The 15,142-nt window shown below is 38.7% G+C and overlaps 1 protein-coding gene across 18 annotated transcripts in view; it reads right to left on the bottom strand.

Moving 5' to 3' along the window:
* Window positions 1–1,650: 1,650 nt before the first annotated feature.
* Window positions 1,651–15,142, bottom strand: part of SEMA5A (semaphorin 5A) — a 332,072-nt gene continuing 318,580 nt past the window's right edge. For 17 of the 18 annotated variants that reach the window (XM_040695738.2, XM_046926696.1, XM_046926710.1 and 14 more), the window contains 4 exons: window positions 14,525–14,680; window positions 11,032–11,079; window positions 7,887–8,098; window positions 1,651–6,524 (listed from right to left, as the gene is read on the bottom strand). In XM_040695738.2, coding sequence (XP_040551672.1) covers window positions 6,405–6,524; window positions 7,887–8,098; window positions 11,032–11,079; window positions 14,525–14,680 — 536 coding nt within the window. In that variant the 3' untranslated portion in view covers window positions 1,651–6,404. Of the gene's footprint in view, window positions 6,525–7,221; window positions 7,279–7,886; window positions 8,099–11,031; window positions 11,080–14,524; window positions 14,681–15,142 lie in introns of all 18 variants that reach the window. The other variant, XM_015282269.4, reaches the window with a different exon arrangement.

Raw genomic sequence — 15,142 nt, 5'->3', positions numbered from 1 at the left:
GGTTATATCGCTATTAAAAACAATTTTTTTTTTTCACTGTGAAGGATATTTCATAGAGCCATGACAACAGAAAGCACCTTTTGGCACACAGATATAAAAGTAATTTTGCAGTTCTTCTCGCTTCAAATCTTTATTTAAAAGTTGAGACCTTAAGTGTCCCATTTATTTCAAATTTGTTACTTATTTCACTTGCAGTTGATGCTTACTGCTGCAGCTTAGAAAAGGGGGAATTATTCAAAACCATAGGCTATCTCCTAAAGTATGAAGCCAAATCCTGGAACATAAACTGTGTTATTGTTAACAACCTTCCAGAATATTTTAAAATATGACGCTATCACTGAATGAGTTTTGTGGATAAATCCTTTAGGGAGGAAAAAAATAACATTTCTACATTCTCAGCCTCCAGGACTGGATTATGAGAAAGCTGGAAGTTACATTAATGGAATTTTTTTTCCGAAATGATATCATGAAATTACCACCTTTGTTCAGATACTCATTTCAAATGAGGAATGGCTACATTGCATTCAGTAACATTCAGTTTCAGCACAATTAAAATAAGTCAGACTCAATAGAACAGTTTTCACCTAGCCCTTCATAACAGCTTTGCAATACGAAGTTTAGGCAGATTTCCATAATGGTTTCATAATCATAGAATCATAGAATGGCCTGGGTTGAAAAGGACCACAATGATCATTGAGTTTCAAGCCTCCTGCTATGGGCAGGGTCGCCAACCATTACACCAGGCTGCCCAGAGCCACATCCAGCCTGGCCTTGAATGCCTCTGCTCGTGAAGATAACTCCTCAGCAAGGTAGGGGTGCAATCATCCACAATCAGTAGGTGAAAAAACATCCAGCCTGGTTTCAAAAAACCATATGGAAACAAAAGGTTTGTCTGTCCCTGCTTCATTTGTACCATGGAGCAATCTCAGAACATGCGATGTAGATTTTTTTGAATGAGTGAATTTAACTGAAGGGGCATGCTCTAACTAGTAATGGGGACTCAGCTACTGGGACCAGACTGGAGACAGTCCAAAACCCATGAGCTCCGGACCAGCTCTTTTGTTCTACAGATCTGCTCAGTAACTCCTGCCAGTACACATATTGCCAAAATGGCACCTGTGCCACCACGCTTAGTACTTGCTAAAGCACTGCATCCCCTCCTGGCTAATCTGTTGCTGAGAACTGCTCCAGCTCAATCCTCTCCTGAGCAGCAGCAATCACAGCCTTGCACAACGTCCCTGCTGCTATCAGGCATATGTGCCAGCCGGGCTGCTTTGTGCTGGAGCAACCAGTTGGCTTGGCTGTTCGAGGGGTTATAGTCTCAGCATCCCTGCCCTTGACAGTTCCAAAAAAGACTCAAAGTTTCTGTGAAAGTTTCCTGATGGATTTGCCAAGCCATCAGTCACATTCCTCCACATTTCTGTTTCCATTTTCACCTACTCTTGCTACTGCTGGGGTTGAAATTTTTGTCAAACTTCCCTGCTTAGCACATTTCCCTCTGCGTATCCCCCAGTTCCAAACTCTTGTCACGTGGCAACACAGTGCAAAGCATTCATTCAACCATACAGAGTTGTCTATCAAAAGGCCATTTCGACTACACACAAGATTCATTTCTGTGGAGAAAGAGAAGAGAGAAAGAAAGGGAAAACATTCACAGATCCCAAAACCCTTTATTTGGAAGAATGGCTTTTAAATGAACTCAAGCTGTATCTTCTTTAATCATTTATTTATTTAGCAAAGAAAGGAATGAATTCAAATACCCCACACAATGAACACATATCAATTCCCTGATATCAAGACGCAGATTTGCTTGTGAACAATTTTAAATGCATCTGTTTCTTTACTACTGCGGCCATCTTGTATTGAGCATGGATTTGTGCAGAAGCAGTATATTTTGGGCTCAATCTTGTAAACACATTAAACTTAGTAAGTTGTTACATCCATACCGCTGAGCTCAGCGTGGTCACTTACGTGACAAGTAAAATTGTACTTGTGCTCCAGAGCTTCGCTTTTGCCCATCTACATTTAGGCATCTAAATGACAGAGAAAATTATAAGTGTATCTCTCTACAAGCCTCCTCTGGGTTGTGACTCTGCCCATCTAAGGATGGTCTCCCTGATGAGATGCAAAGGGTGCCAGTGGCAGCTACAACTAAAAATTGGTCACACACCTCAAGCAAAGCAGGATGAACTTGGACCAAATATTTTACAGAATTATCTCACACGGAAAAGCCATTTTGCATGCGATTAACTTTAGGAATGTGCGTATGTAGCGCTGATTTCAATAAAACTGGTCCCACATTGACAGAAGTGAATATATTTATTCTGCGATGATGAGGAAAAAATCTTGAAGCATTTATTCTCATTACTGTTTTTGTTGCATCTGAGACCTCTTATTTTGTTTTCTTGTTTGAAGAGTCATATCTTCAGATGCTCTGAGAACTTTCTTCACTGAACGTAAGTGCTTTAGTGGCTCTTGATTTGTACACTACATGGTATCTTCCCAGAGGTCATAGTGGGATTCTGAGAGACCTAACTGAATTCAGAGTCCTACACCCATCTGAGACTTTAATCAGTACTGCTTAATAGCCTGGAAATCAAAGTCATTTAAACCTCATTCTCTCTTCCTCTCTTAAGAAAACCCTAATTCCAGTTAGAAATCTCTTGATTAGTTTTAGCCAAACCACACTGCTCCAACAGCAGGTGACTGCAAATGGCTGAAAAAGCTTCCACCTGAAGTAATTTTAAGTGGCCGTAAAGGTCATTAGACTCGAATAAAATCTGCAAGCACAGGAGTCCATTTTCTAAGCAACTGAGGAATGTGCTCTGTGCATCAGACACTAAACTAAGTCCAAAACCTGTATTCCAGCACAATTTTAACTTGGATTACCCAATGACAGTATTTACTATGCAGTATCAGACTAGCAGTCCTGCTTCCTCCTCACCTCATCTAGCAGTGCTACACAGAAAGGAGTATTAAAGATTTATTCAGAGGATTGTGATCTCCCTACTCAAATGTGTGTGTTCAAACCAGAACATTTTACAAGTTATGCAATCGATGTAAAACTGGCTTAATAATATTAATTACCGACATTAGAGGTGATATTTATTTATCCAGAAAAGGTCACTTTATCCATGCGAAACGTTACGGGGAAAAGGCGTTGGTTTTCCCTTTCTAAGAACAGAACAATGCTACAAGAATCAAATTCTTCCCTTGTACAAGTCTGAGAGCTCTGTCAGCTTAAACAAGTTTGACATGCAAGTATCCACTTTGTTCCATTTTTGACAAAACAACATTAGAGCCTTCATGTGGAAATCTGCTTTCCACCAAAGTGTGTAGCCTATTTTCGAAAAAACGTTAAATAAAGTAAATTGAAATTTAATAGAAACCTCACTTTGCTTTTCTCTTTATAGTAGAGGAGGATGTATTAAACCATGTAGACAGCTGTGCAGAACTCAGAAGGAGAAAATACTGATGGAGTTGGTGCACCCCCAGGGTCCTCTACAATGACCTAAGACACAAAAGTCTAATGGCTTTACAACCTGTTCTCTCAGTCTAGATTGATGAGGAGACCTTGCAATCACATTTTTCTCATTGAAGTGATTTAAAATTTTCCTTTAAACATCGCATTTACCCTGAAGGAATGTGAAGATCAGACTTTAAACTGCTTTAGGTAGAATTTTGAATATACCTTTGCATGAGATTTAAAATAATGCAACTTAAGAAGGTAAATGACAAAAAAAAATGTTTAAAAGGAAAACTTTTCTGACAAGTTGGTGTGATTTTTAGATTACATCACATAGGAGTTGGTCAGAGATCTGAACGTCTGAAACACTCCTCTGGGAGACGGAAGTGTGAGCAGACCGAGCATCTGCTAAATGCACTCCTACCTATGATCATGCAGTCTTAATCTAGAGTATTATTGTTGCATATATAACACATCTAACATATTTATCTATTCATGAAAGGAATGGAAGACAAATCACTGTAAAGATAAGTGTGCCTTAATCTACTAAAGATTTTTTAATCTTATTTCAGATGAATTTTATTAAAAAGGTTAAAATAAAAATACATACATCAAATATTTTTAAGATATTGGATTCATAACTAATAGTCTAAATACAAACTCCATAAGCCAGACTAATGTGCTCTTAGTACAGGGGCAGAGAGGAACAGTGTTGTGCATGCGTCTATGTGCATGTGCTGCTTCTTCTTGGCAGTGGCAGCAATATAGACCTTACTTTTAAAATATACTGAAATGTAAAAATGTATCTTTTGGCATGAACAGAGTGATTCGAATACTGGACATGCTTGTGATTTGGAGAGCCATTCCCCCATCTGTTTGTTTCACTGAATATTCTTGCAGAGAAAATTTCCCCTTACTCAAAGGCAATCCAATAATTTCTTCCCAGAAAATCAAATCTGATGTACTATAAAACAATAATAAAATATGGGAAATGGGTGTTATCAACCCTTCTAAAGATAAACCAGTGAAAGGGTGGGAGAACTTTCTTTTAGCAATGGGGAGAATGATTCATCTGGAAAAAATAGGCAGCTCGTCCTAATTATTTTCATAGATGGTAAATGTGTGTTCATTTTACAGTACAGCTTTTCAAAGACCACTTGCTTTGCATTTTCTCGTTTTATGCAGAACAGAGATAGGAATCACAGTGCTACATTTAGACCTATCCCCATTCAAGAATGTTGCTCATCGCCATTGATACACATGGTGTGGCTGGACCACCAAGGTGATGCTTAAGTGCAGTCTCACAGCCTCAATGTTCTTGGTATCTTTTGTGTAGTTTTTTTTGTATAAAATTTTTAATCATTTTAATCTGCACATATTATTCTCTGTTTGCCTATTGTAGCATAACCTAATGATCAAGGGCTCTGAGTAAGGAATGGAAATATTTCTACTCTGTCTCTCTGCATACCTTCCTGGCATTCTGGTAGGACATCTTTACATCTAACATGCTCAAGAAAGCCTAATTCTTTAGTCCTCAATATTTGTTTTTAAGTTTTTTTTTTTTTTTTTTTTTTTTTTTCCACAAGCTTCTGAGAATAGCAAATGCTGTCTTGCTATTAAGAATTTTGGAAAATCTGGCCCAAACCCCTGCCCTTTTCTATTAAGTTCTACATCTGGAATTTCAGCTCAAAAAATGATATTGTCATGAATGTGAGTGAAGACAACAGAACAAAGAAAAAAAATGGTATAAAAATCCTTTGTGTTTCTTCACCTGCCACTACAAGAGGAACTAAAACTGATAATTTAAAACTCAAATGGGATTTTAAATATTTACATCAATGAAGTCCAACGAGATACTCACTTAAAACACCATAAGAGGGTTCCTTTAGGGGCTGGTTGGTGTGGGCCAGACACAACAGTAAGATGAGAAAATGCTTTGCAGATACATCTGCATTTTCTGATGATGCTTTGTTTTGTCAAAGACATGCATAAAAAATAAAAGCCAGATAGAGGAAAGCAGCTCTACAGATTATGCCAATGTGCCACCAGTGCTTGAGACAGCACACAAATGGCGGTGCAGTTGCATCTTCCCATACCTGGCCTGACTGTAGGCCACCACCACCCTGGCAGTCAAGCAAGCCTTCCTGTTTGCCTTTCCCATTTTCCCTCCTGTCTTGGTCTCCCTGCAAGACGTGCCCCTCCACCACCCTCATAATTCAACCAAACAGTGTGGAGGCCTTCTGTGACCAAGCTTGGCTCACATTTGGAAACCACCTATCCTGAAGCTTTCCAGTTTCATTACAAGATCATATCCCTCGGTACAGCTTTAGTCTCCTCCCTCTGAACAGCTGAACTACAGCTTGAGTGATCTGCAGCCCTGGAAGACCAGCCCTACAGAGCCTAATGCTGCTGCAGAGCATTACTAAACCACCATGCTTCTTTTTGCTGTTCTTCTCAACACCCTGCAAGATCTCTGTGGTGATGTGAGCTTCAGGAGGCTGCAGAGAGGGCTCTGAGGCTAACAGCACAGCTTCCTTGCCAAACCCCAAGGAAACAAAAGACAATGCCTAAAAAGAAAATTGCGTTTGTACTCCAGGAGCAGATTTAAGGGGTAATAGGAATTGCTCAGTCCTTTGTCAGAGAAATCTGACTGAATGCTTATGAAACAGCAAAGCGACATGTTCCTTGTGAGCGGTTCAGCAACACCAAGGGGCTACATCTGCGCCCGACACCAAAGGCCAATCTTTCACTCCGCAGAGAAAACAGCATGTCACAAACAGTTGTTTTGGGCATTTGGCAGCAATGGGACATTGACGGCTTGGATCGTGCTTGAAATGTCTCTGAACTTCATCTCTGAAGCCTCAATCACATGAGCAGTCATGTAGCACAGGCCTTGGGGACTGGGGAGTTACAGGAGGCCAGAAAATACACAAGCCCATTAGTATTCATCATAATTATTGAAATCTGTAAAATAGGTATTAGAGTAAGTCTTTGCAGTGAGATGTGGATTGAAGTATTTGTTTCTCTCCTCCAGAATCAGGTTGTTTTTGTTAAATGCCTGGGGAAAAATAAGAAAGAAAAGCAGAAAATGGGAGGAATAGAATGAAAGGAGCCCCTACATGCTATTTCACTCAGACAATTTCTGTGGTAAACATTCATGAAATGTCAGTCAAAAATGCATTTAGAAGTATCTACTTGTATTTGCATGTATCTACTCACATAATCATGTTTCTAGATAAAACAGTTCTACTATAAAAATGTTACAGACATTTCCCCCAGTATTATAACATTTTTTTTATAAAGAATTCTTTCTAATCATACGTATTCAGTTATTATTAGAATTATTAACTCATCATACTTTTACCGAATCAGAATTATTTTCTTTTTACTACATTAATTACTTGATTTTCCAAGGCAATACAGAGGAAACATTTCTGGAAGTATTAGAAATGCATAACTCACTTATTTAAAAGTGATTTTTCAAGATTTTTTCAACATTTTGCTTGTCTAGTAACAATCCAGAGAGATGTTTGGGAGAATTTGAAAAAGCCTTAAGTTAGGTACATATAAACTGATTTCACTGATTACAACATCTGGACTTTTCTGGAATTTTTAAGACAATTTCTTAAAATTTCTTTAATTAGAAATAAAAATACAGAAAATAAAAATTAGATTTTCTGGGTAGGATTTAAGAAATATAATCATATATAAAAAGCTTCACAGCAGCATTAATAAATTGCATAATCTGAAAATACCGTGCTAAGTACTCCCAGATTGTTCATTCTTCAGTAGCTCTAAACATCAGAGTTTTTCTATAAGGTCATAAAAAAAGGCATTTGGAAGCAAAGGTCGTATGATATAGATACCATGCCAGATTCTCATCTAATGTAAATCAATACTGCTCATTTTTCAAATATTTGGGGTATGAATACTAGCTGAGAGTCTGACCAACTATGTATTAACTGGATACATCTTCTGTATAAAGACATATTGCAGGAAGATCAATAGTGCCCTTGACACCACATCATTGGCACCAAAGGATTATCTTCAATATATATTATGATGATTGTCCATAGCTATATTTACTTTTTACAGCAAGCAACTGTGGAACACAGTGAGGAAAAAAACAAACCAGAACAACAATAGCATTGAGTAGTGGTCTGGTTTCTTACAGGAAAAGTTGCTGCTGTATAAATTCTGCCTACACACAAATCTAGACAGCTATGTAATAGGGACTGACAAAGGAAAGAATCTGTAATTACAACACTTAAAGTGAAATCCATTTTCATCGTTAACAATCAGCACAATTTGAGTGCAAATGCCAGTGCAGAAAACTAGCAATTAAAATTCTTCAGATACAGAATAACAGTTGTATAGGACTATGTGTTGTGCAGCAGAGAGCTCCCAGCCCACTTCTCACCTTGATGGCTTCTACAGAATCATATTTGTCCAGTTTGTTGATATGATTGGTGATGCTGGTATTTAGAGGAGCTGGTGACACTGGATGGATGACAGTTGCATCATGGGACTGTTGTTGATATCGTTGGCAGTAAGTGTAAATAAGCAGAGTAAGAAGGCAACCAAGTATTGAGCTACTTAATCCCACGGCGATCATGTGAAACATATTGAACTCTGCATAGTGGACAGAAGAAAACAGTCTTATTGCTAAGGAAATAGCAATAAAAGCTTAAGTTTGAGGAGGAACATAGAAAAGTACTTGATTCAAATAATGATAAGGGAAATTTCATGCATTTCCCACAAACATCTCCTTTGCAATGGTTTATCGCTACAGTAGCAAATTCATTGTACTTCCCTGAAGGGATCATTAAGAGAATCATACATATCCATAAATCTCTGCAAGTGTTAAGACTGGGATTTCTGAAAGATGCTTAGCCAAGGTAAGATCCCAAGCAACAGAAGAATGAATTGCTTTTTTTAAATGTTTGAAAAATCCAGCTAAATTTCTTTCTGCAAAACATTTATATATATACACACACACGTATATAATATATAAAATATATTATGTTTTTTAATATAAATTATGTATATAATGGACATCACTTATTTCCAATGAACAACATTATCAGTCCGGGGAAGGACTTAGGGGTCCTAGTGGACAAGAAGCTGGACACGAGCCAGCAGTGTGTTCTGGGCTGCATTAAAAAAGGGATGTCCAGCAGGGAGAGAGAGGTGATTGTCCCCCTCTACTCAGCTCTTGTGAGGCCCCATCTGGAGTACTGCGTCCAGGCCTGGGGCCCCCAGTACAGAAAGGACGTGGAGATCTTGGAGCAGGTCCAGAGGAGGGTCACTAAGATGATCAGAGGCCTGGAGCACCTCTCCTGTGAGGAAAGGTTGAGGAAACTAACTGGGCTTGTCTAGCTTGGAGAAGAGAAGGCTCTGGGGAGACCTCATTGTGGCCTTCCAGTACTTGAAGGGAGCATATAAACAGGAGGGGGAACAGCTGTTTATGAGGGTGGATAGTGATAGGACAAGAGGGAATGGTTTTAAACTGAGACAGGGGAGGTTTAGGTTAGATATCAAGAGGAAGTTTTTCACACAGAGGGTGGTGACGCACTGGAACAGGTTGCCCAAGGAGGTTGTGAATGCCCCATCCCTGGAAGCATTCAAAGCCAGGCTGGATGTGGCTCTGGGCAGCCTGGTCTGGTGGTTGGCGACCCTGCACATAGCAGGGGGGGCTGAAACTAGATGATCATTGTGGTCCTTTTCAACCCAGGCCATTCTATGATTCTATGATTTCCTCTGTTGCTCTTCTGGTTCTTTGTCTTATATACAGTGACTTGAGGCAGAACAAATAAAATCTTGTTATCTTTAGATCGCAGACCTGCTTCCCTTAAAATGTTTTCAGTACAACCCTTGTTTGGTGTCTGTCCCAGACACAGTGGCATACTCCTTTCAAATCCCCTGCCTTGACTGTTGCAGGTTCTCAGTATTTTTGCATCTTTGATATACAGCCAATTTGTTCCCTTCTCCAGCCTTCAGAACTTTTTCTCTGTGTAAAGGGAAAAACAGTAGTGCTTCAGGGGAAAATGTCCCAGTGGAGAAAAAGAAACTCTTTAAAGCTCAGCATGCTTTTTAACCATAGCAGCCAGAGAGCGCTGCCAGAATGCAGTACTGTTCACCCAAGCCTTCCCTGTCCACTCCGCGCTTTGAAGATACTGTGAGATCACACTACGGGAAACCCTCCCTACCTACAATACAGAAATAAAAACATAAGAGAAGGTTCATCGCTGCACAAAGCTTCAGAAGAAAATCTAAAACATAAGTGCCCCCTAATGTTATTGGGCAGAGATATTGGGTCAGATGTGGCACAAGTAAGATTAGCTGGAAATAAACAAATTACACTGCTTTGCACTGTCATTTCCAAATGAAAATGTGCTTTTGATTAAGAAAGAAATATCATTTGGAAACTTCATCTTAACGTTACTATATGTTTGTGGTTGTGCACATGAAACTGACTTTAAATTGAAACATTGGCACTAGTCTGAAAAGTGTTAAATCTTTTTCAGTCTAAAACAGAGAAGTAGGCCAGCATATGGGTCCTGTTTTTGGCAAATCCCTAAGGTAGGATCTTTATTTGCCTACTGGGAACAAAGGAACACAATCTAATATTTAGGTGACTATGTTGACTGCCCCAGTATGTAAATTACTGAAATATCCTTCTACACTTGTGTGAGAGTTTCCCATTGTTTTAGAACTTAGCAGAATATTTTCAGAGCTCCACTGCTAATTAAGAAAAAAATCAAATTGCATTACCCTGACTCCCATAACACGTAGCCACGCACACTCGTGCTTCTGCATAAGCCTTGTGTTTTCGTTGTCCCTTACTAGGTTAAAAGCACAGCTTATCTATGCATGGAAGAATATTAAAACTGGCTACAGCTACTACCCTGACAACACAGAGTAAGCATGATAGCTCAGCACAAAAACAAACAAACAAGCAAACAAAAAAACGGTATTTTTTCCTTTTTCTTCTTCTCACTGTTAGATTTTTTTTTTCAGCAATTCAGTTTTCTCTTTCAAGATTTGTTTTGCTAGCATCAGGACTTCTGGGATGGAACATTTTTTTTTACTCTTTAGTTATGTTTTTCGTAGCAAAGCTGAATATGAGTCCCAGATAGTCTGAGCTATTTAAGGGGTTAGCAGGCTGGCGCTCTGCTATTCATTTGAAGTCCGAAAGTATTATGTGAAATTACTGTTCTGCAAAAGATGCAGCAACTTTACAAATTTTGACCTAATGAAAGCTAGCCTATAATGGGAACTTCTTTATGGGACAAGAAGGGTGACTGAAATAAAGGAACAGGAGAAAAGTAAAAAAGAAGTCCAGTAATACATACTCTCATCTCAAAGGTCAGGAATGGCATCTGGGGATTCAGTGAACAATCCTGTAGCAACTATGTCCCTATCACCTGTATTTCTGGACCAAGTGTAAATAATGAGAATGTGGCATTTATAAGTTGGAATAAAACTAGTGCAATATGTGAAACAAATAGAAAAATGAGTTAATATTTCAGTATTTAATATACAGATAGAATTGAAAAGCTTACCGCCACATCGTTTTTCTTCTCTGCTGCTGGATCGTGCCACTGATATTTCTAGAAAAACAAATACACTGCTTATTCCATCAAGAAAAAAAAAATAATAGAGATCTATTCATTTGATTGATAAAGTAAGGATTTAAAAAACATATTCTACTACATTCACTCAAAATCCAAAGTAAAAAAGATTTTGACTATGTTGTTGAGGAATTGAGAAAAAAGTTCCCTGACATCTTCAGATTCTTTAGTTTATCAAGCAAAAGAAGTAACATATTTTTAATTCCTGATTCAGAACATTCCTTGAATTGAAAAGATGAAGCATAGATTGAAACATTCTTTGTGGAGTTAAGCTATGTTGATAAAATGTTGAACTTCTGAATAGTACATTTAATGAGGATTTCATTATCTTATGTTCAAATAGGCTCATTACTTCTAGAAGTCACATCTAGCACTAATGTGAAAAGAGGGAATTTGCAAATCTTCAAAATTTTACTGCCAATTTCATGAGTCTCAATTGTAAAATAATCAAATGTGATTCCACCCAATGTCCTTACCATTTTGTCTTTGGAAACATTCTGAATAAATCCTGAATAAAAATGGCTTGGCAACCAAGTTTTCCCACTTTTTACTTCGAGGACCATGGATTTGGTGAAAGGAAGTCATCCTGCCTTACAAACCATTCTGTCATGTGATCATGTGGATATGGGTCACGCAGGAAACACAACTGGATTTAAGATATGATTTTAAATCCCTTGTCAAAGACTACCCAAGAAACAAAGAAGCTACATGATATAAGGGAAAGGATGGAAAATAGAGTAGTTCCTATAGCGGAGAAAAGTTATCACTTTTGCAGCAATATAACATATGAATCAGAATGTAGATCAGTGTAGAGTGGAAAACAATTCTAGCTTTGCATATAAAATGATGGCTGTGAGCTGACCATTACCACCCTCGAGTGAGTTCAGATTGTTTCATGAAATATCAGCTTAGTGTTCAGAAGCAATCAAAAAGGCAAACAAAATACTAGGTACAACCAAGAAAGCCACACTGAGTAAAACAGGAAATTAGAATTGTGGGTCTCCACAAATCCATGTGCTGTCCACAATCTGAGCACAGCATACATCCGAGCACAGGATGGCCACTGGAATGCAATGGCTTCTGCTTGAGGAATAACAGTAGGCTCTCCACCTCACCACCACAAGAAGACCCAATTTGTAAGGAAGACGTAAGAAACCCAGTTAACTTTTTGGAGAGAAAACTATTTCAAAGCATCAAACAGACCAAATCATATCAGGTTTAAAAACTCTCCTGAAAATGAAGGTAGTTGAAGACTGGAAAACTACAAGGAGACGGGAGGGGAATGATATACTCCTGTTCTGTTTCACTTCTTTCCTAGACATCATAGCTACCACTGGAGTCAGGAACTGGGCAAGATGGACTTCTGCTCTTAATCTGTGTGGCCACCCTCGTATTCTTCTGTGAATATTAAATATGTTTGATAATGGAAAGGGCTGATAAATGAGACAGACATAATGACAACTTCAAGAATGCATGGCAAATGAGTTTCTCAATTTTGTTCTGTTAAAGCAAGTTTAAAATTTGAATCTGTTCAGACTCATAACAGTGAAAGAAGTCCTTGTAGTATGATTCCGGGGAAAAAGGATTAGAAATGCTAAGGCAGGCCTGATGGAAAAAGAGGAGAGAAGCAAATACTATATTAACGGTTCTGGTTTTAAAATTAATCTCTTCTCCAGCTGGAGGTTTCTGCCCAAAGATACTTTAGCATATTATGAGATGTGAAACAAAGTGTTATGACTTCCACATACCTAACATACCACAGGCTTCTACTAAAGTGGATCACAATGTTATTTTATTTTTTACCTTCCTATACCTGTTATATCAATGTTATTTTCAAAATAGACCTGACAGAACAGTATTCTCACAGCTAGTCAAAGGCTGGTAATGTACTCTGTCTGGTCAAGGCTATTGATTCACAATCCAACCAAAAAGCAGAAAAAAAGGCCAGAAATCCATAAGGCTCTGTAAAGTAATGTTGATAAGGATTAACTCTGGAAACATAGTAGCAGCAAGGACAAGGAGCAGTCACTTTTGCACTATGCCAGAATCACTCTGTATCCATACGTTTCGTAGAAGAGCAGAGTTAAGGTAAGCAGTATGAGGAGGAAACAACATGAGGGTAGACATGGCAGCCTAGTAGCTGGGAGAGGAGTGAGGAGAATTAGAAAAGGAAATAGAAGTTGGGAGAGCAAGAACTCTGAGTATGAGGATCTTGAGGAGGGAAAGCAAGATGTGAGGTCCTAAGAAAGCACATAAGCACTCATAAGGTGAGTATACAGGCCATGACTTCATTTGCTGTGATATGGGTAATTTGAGAGGGAAAGAGTTCTTGAGAAGAGGTTGCTGCTACTTATTCATCTGATATCCTTTACTTCACATACTCTGAAAATGCATATTTTCCAAAACAATGTGTAGAGCTTATGTGGGATTAAGTGGTGCATTCACGGAAATGAAAATTAACTGAGCTGCTTCAAGACCATGAGAAAAAGGGGAAAATACAACATGGGAGTTTTTGCTTTCACACTGACATTTTTCACATTAGTTTTGGATGGAAACGTTAGCATTTGTCACTTAAAGAATGTATTCCTCAAGTTTATTCATCAGCCATTAACAATATTTACATTTGTTTACTTCTTCATAACATTGTACTATATTATGTAGTCAAACAGAAGAGGTTGCTGCACTGAACAAACAAAATTATTTCACAAATGATACATGAAAACATAAATTTCCGTCCATGAATAGACTGCTGATTTCATTATATACTTAGATAGAAAGACTGTAAATGTGACCACCCGTACTGTCGTGTGGACTTAAATGACTATGATTAATCCATTTTTTAAGAGTACATTTGTAAGTTTTGAAAAACGCTATAGAATAAAAACTGACATCATCGCCCATGGTGACAGAGGAGTTAAGTACCTGAGACACAGCAAGCAGTATGTAACTTTCTGAGTGGTTGCTCACTAAAGGGATTTCATGAAACGCTCTCTGGATTAACTACCCCAGCACTCACTCTTGCATATACAAACCACGAAACCTAGAGAAACATTTCTCTAGCAACTCCCAAAGTTTAAAGAACACCTTAAAATGAAAAGCAAACAGTTCTTTGACATATCTGTACTCATTCCTGTACTTTGTTAACAAATAGGATGCAAAGACCTGCAGAATGCTGAGACACTGAATAACTGCAATCCTGGGTGGTGACAATAAGGACAGCTCAATATCACTCAGTGCCACGAGGCAGATTTTCATGAGGACACCAGGTTCAGCAACATAAGCTCTACACTGTAGACCTGCACTCTTTGGATGAAAACAGGCAAATTCTTTTCTTCTACAAAGTTCTGTGTAAGGACAGTGTTACGTTTTGTTCTTGAAATGCTGAGAGATTTCATTAATCTTTCCAGAAGAGCACTGATCTCACCTGGTATAAAGTTGGAGTCAAAAGCACAGGCTCGGCTCTCTGTGGTGTTGCCCGTGCACTGGCTGCCCACAGGAAACAAAAGAATGCACTGACGAACACGGAGCTGCATGCCAGATGAGTCGCACTCAGACCACTCGGACCACTCTGACCAGCTGTCTGCAATGGGAAGAAAGAGGAACACACAGTGTTGCAATTAAATGGTTTGACTGCACCAAAATATCTCATCTTCCTAAATAACAACAGAAAGCCTGCCCTTCAGCTCGTACAAACAATCATAGGATAGCTCACTCAATATAATAAAGCAAAACCAGTTTGGACAAGCTGGAAAAGATCTCCAAAATACAGAGTTTGATGGTGAAATTGTCACCTAAGTATTATGGTTTTGGCTTCTGCCACTGCCTTTGTGGGTAGAAGGGAGAAGCCTTAAGGATTCTGCAGTGACCCCGGGGGAGGGACGGAAAGAGTTATTCTTGTGAAGTCTATTTCAGTCTTCAGGGTAGAAGATGACTCTGCCTTTTTATGTACCTCACAAGTAGCAATGACAAGTACAGAGGTATATATTCCAGGTCTGAAACAGGTTGTTTACTTAAATGGCAAAACAGCAGCATCTCGTAGGTT

The sequence above is a fragment of the Gallus gallus genome, chromosome 2 (assembly GCF_016699485.2).
Source record: "Gallus gallus isolate bGalGal1 chromosome 2, bGalGal1.mat.broiler.GRCg7b, whole genome shotgun sequence".
NCBI lineage: Eukaryota > Metazoa > Chordata > Aves > Galliformes > Phasianidae > Gallus > Gallus gallus.
Note: the sequence above shows the minus strand (reverse complement) of the source record. Positions and strands in the feature narration are given on the sequence as shown.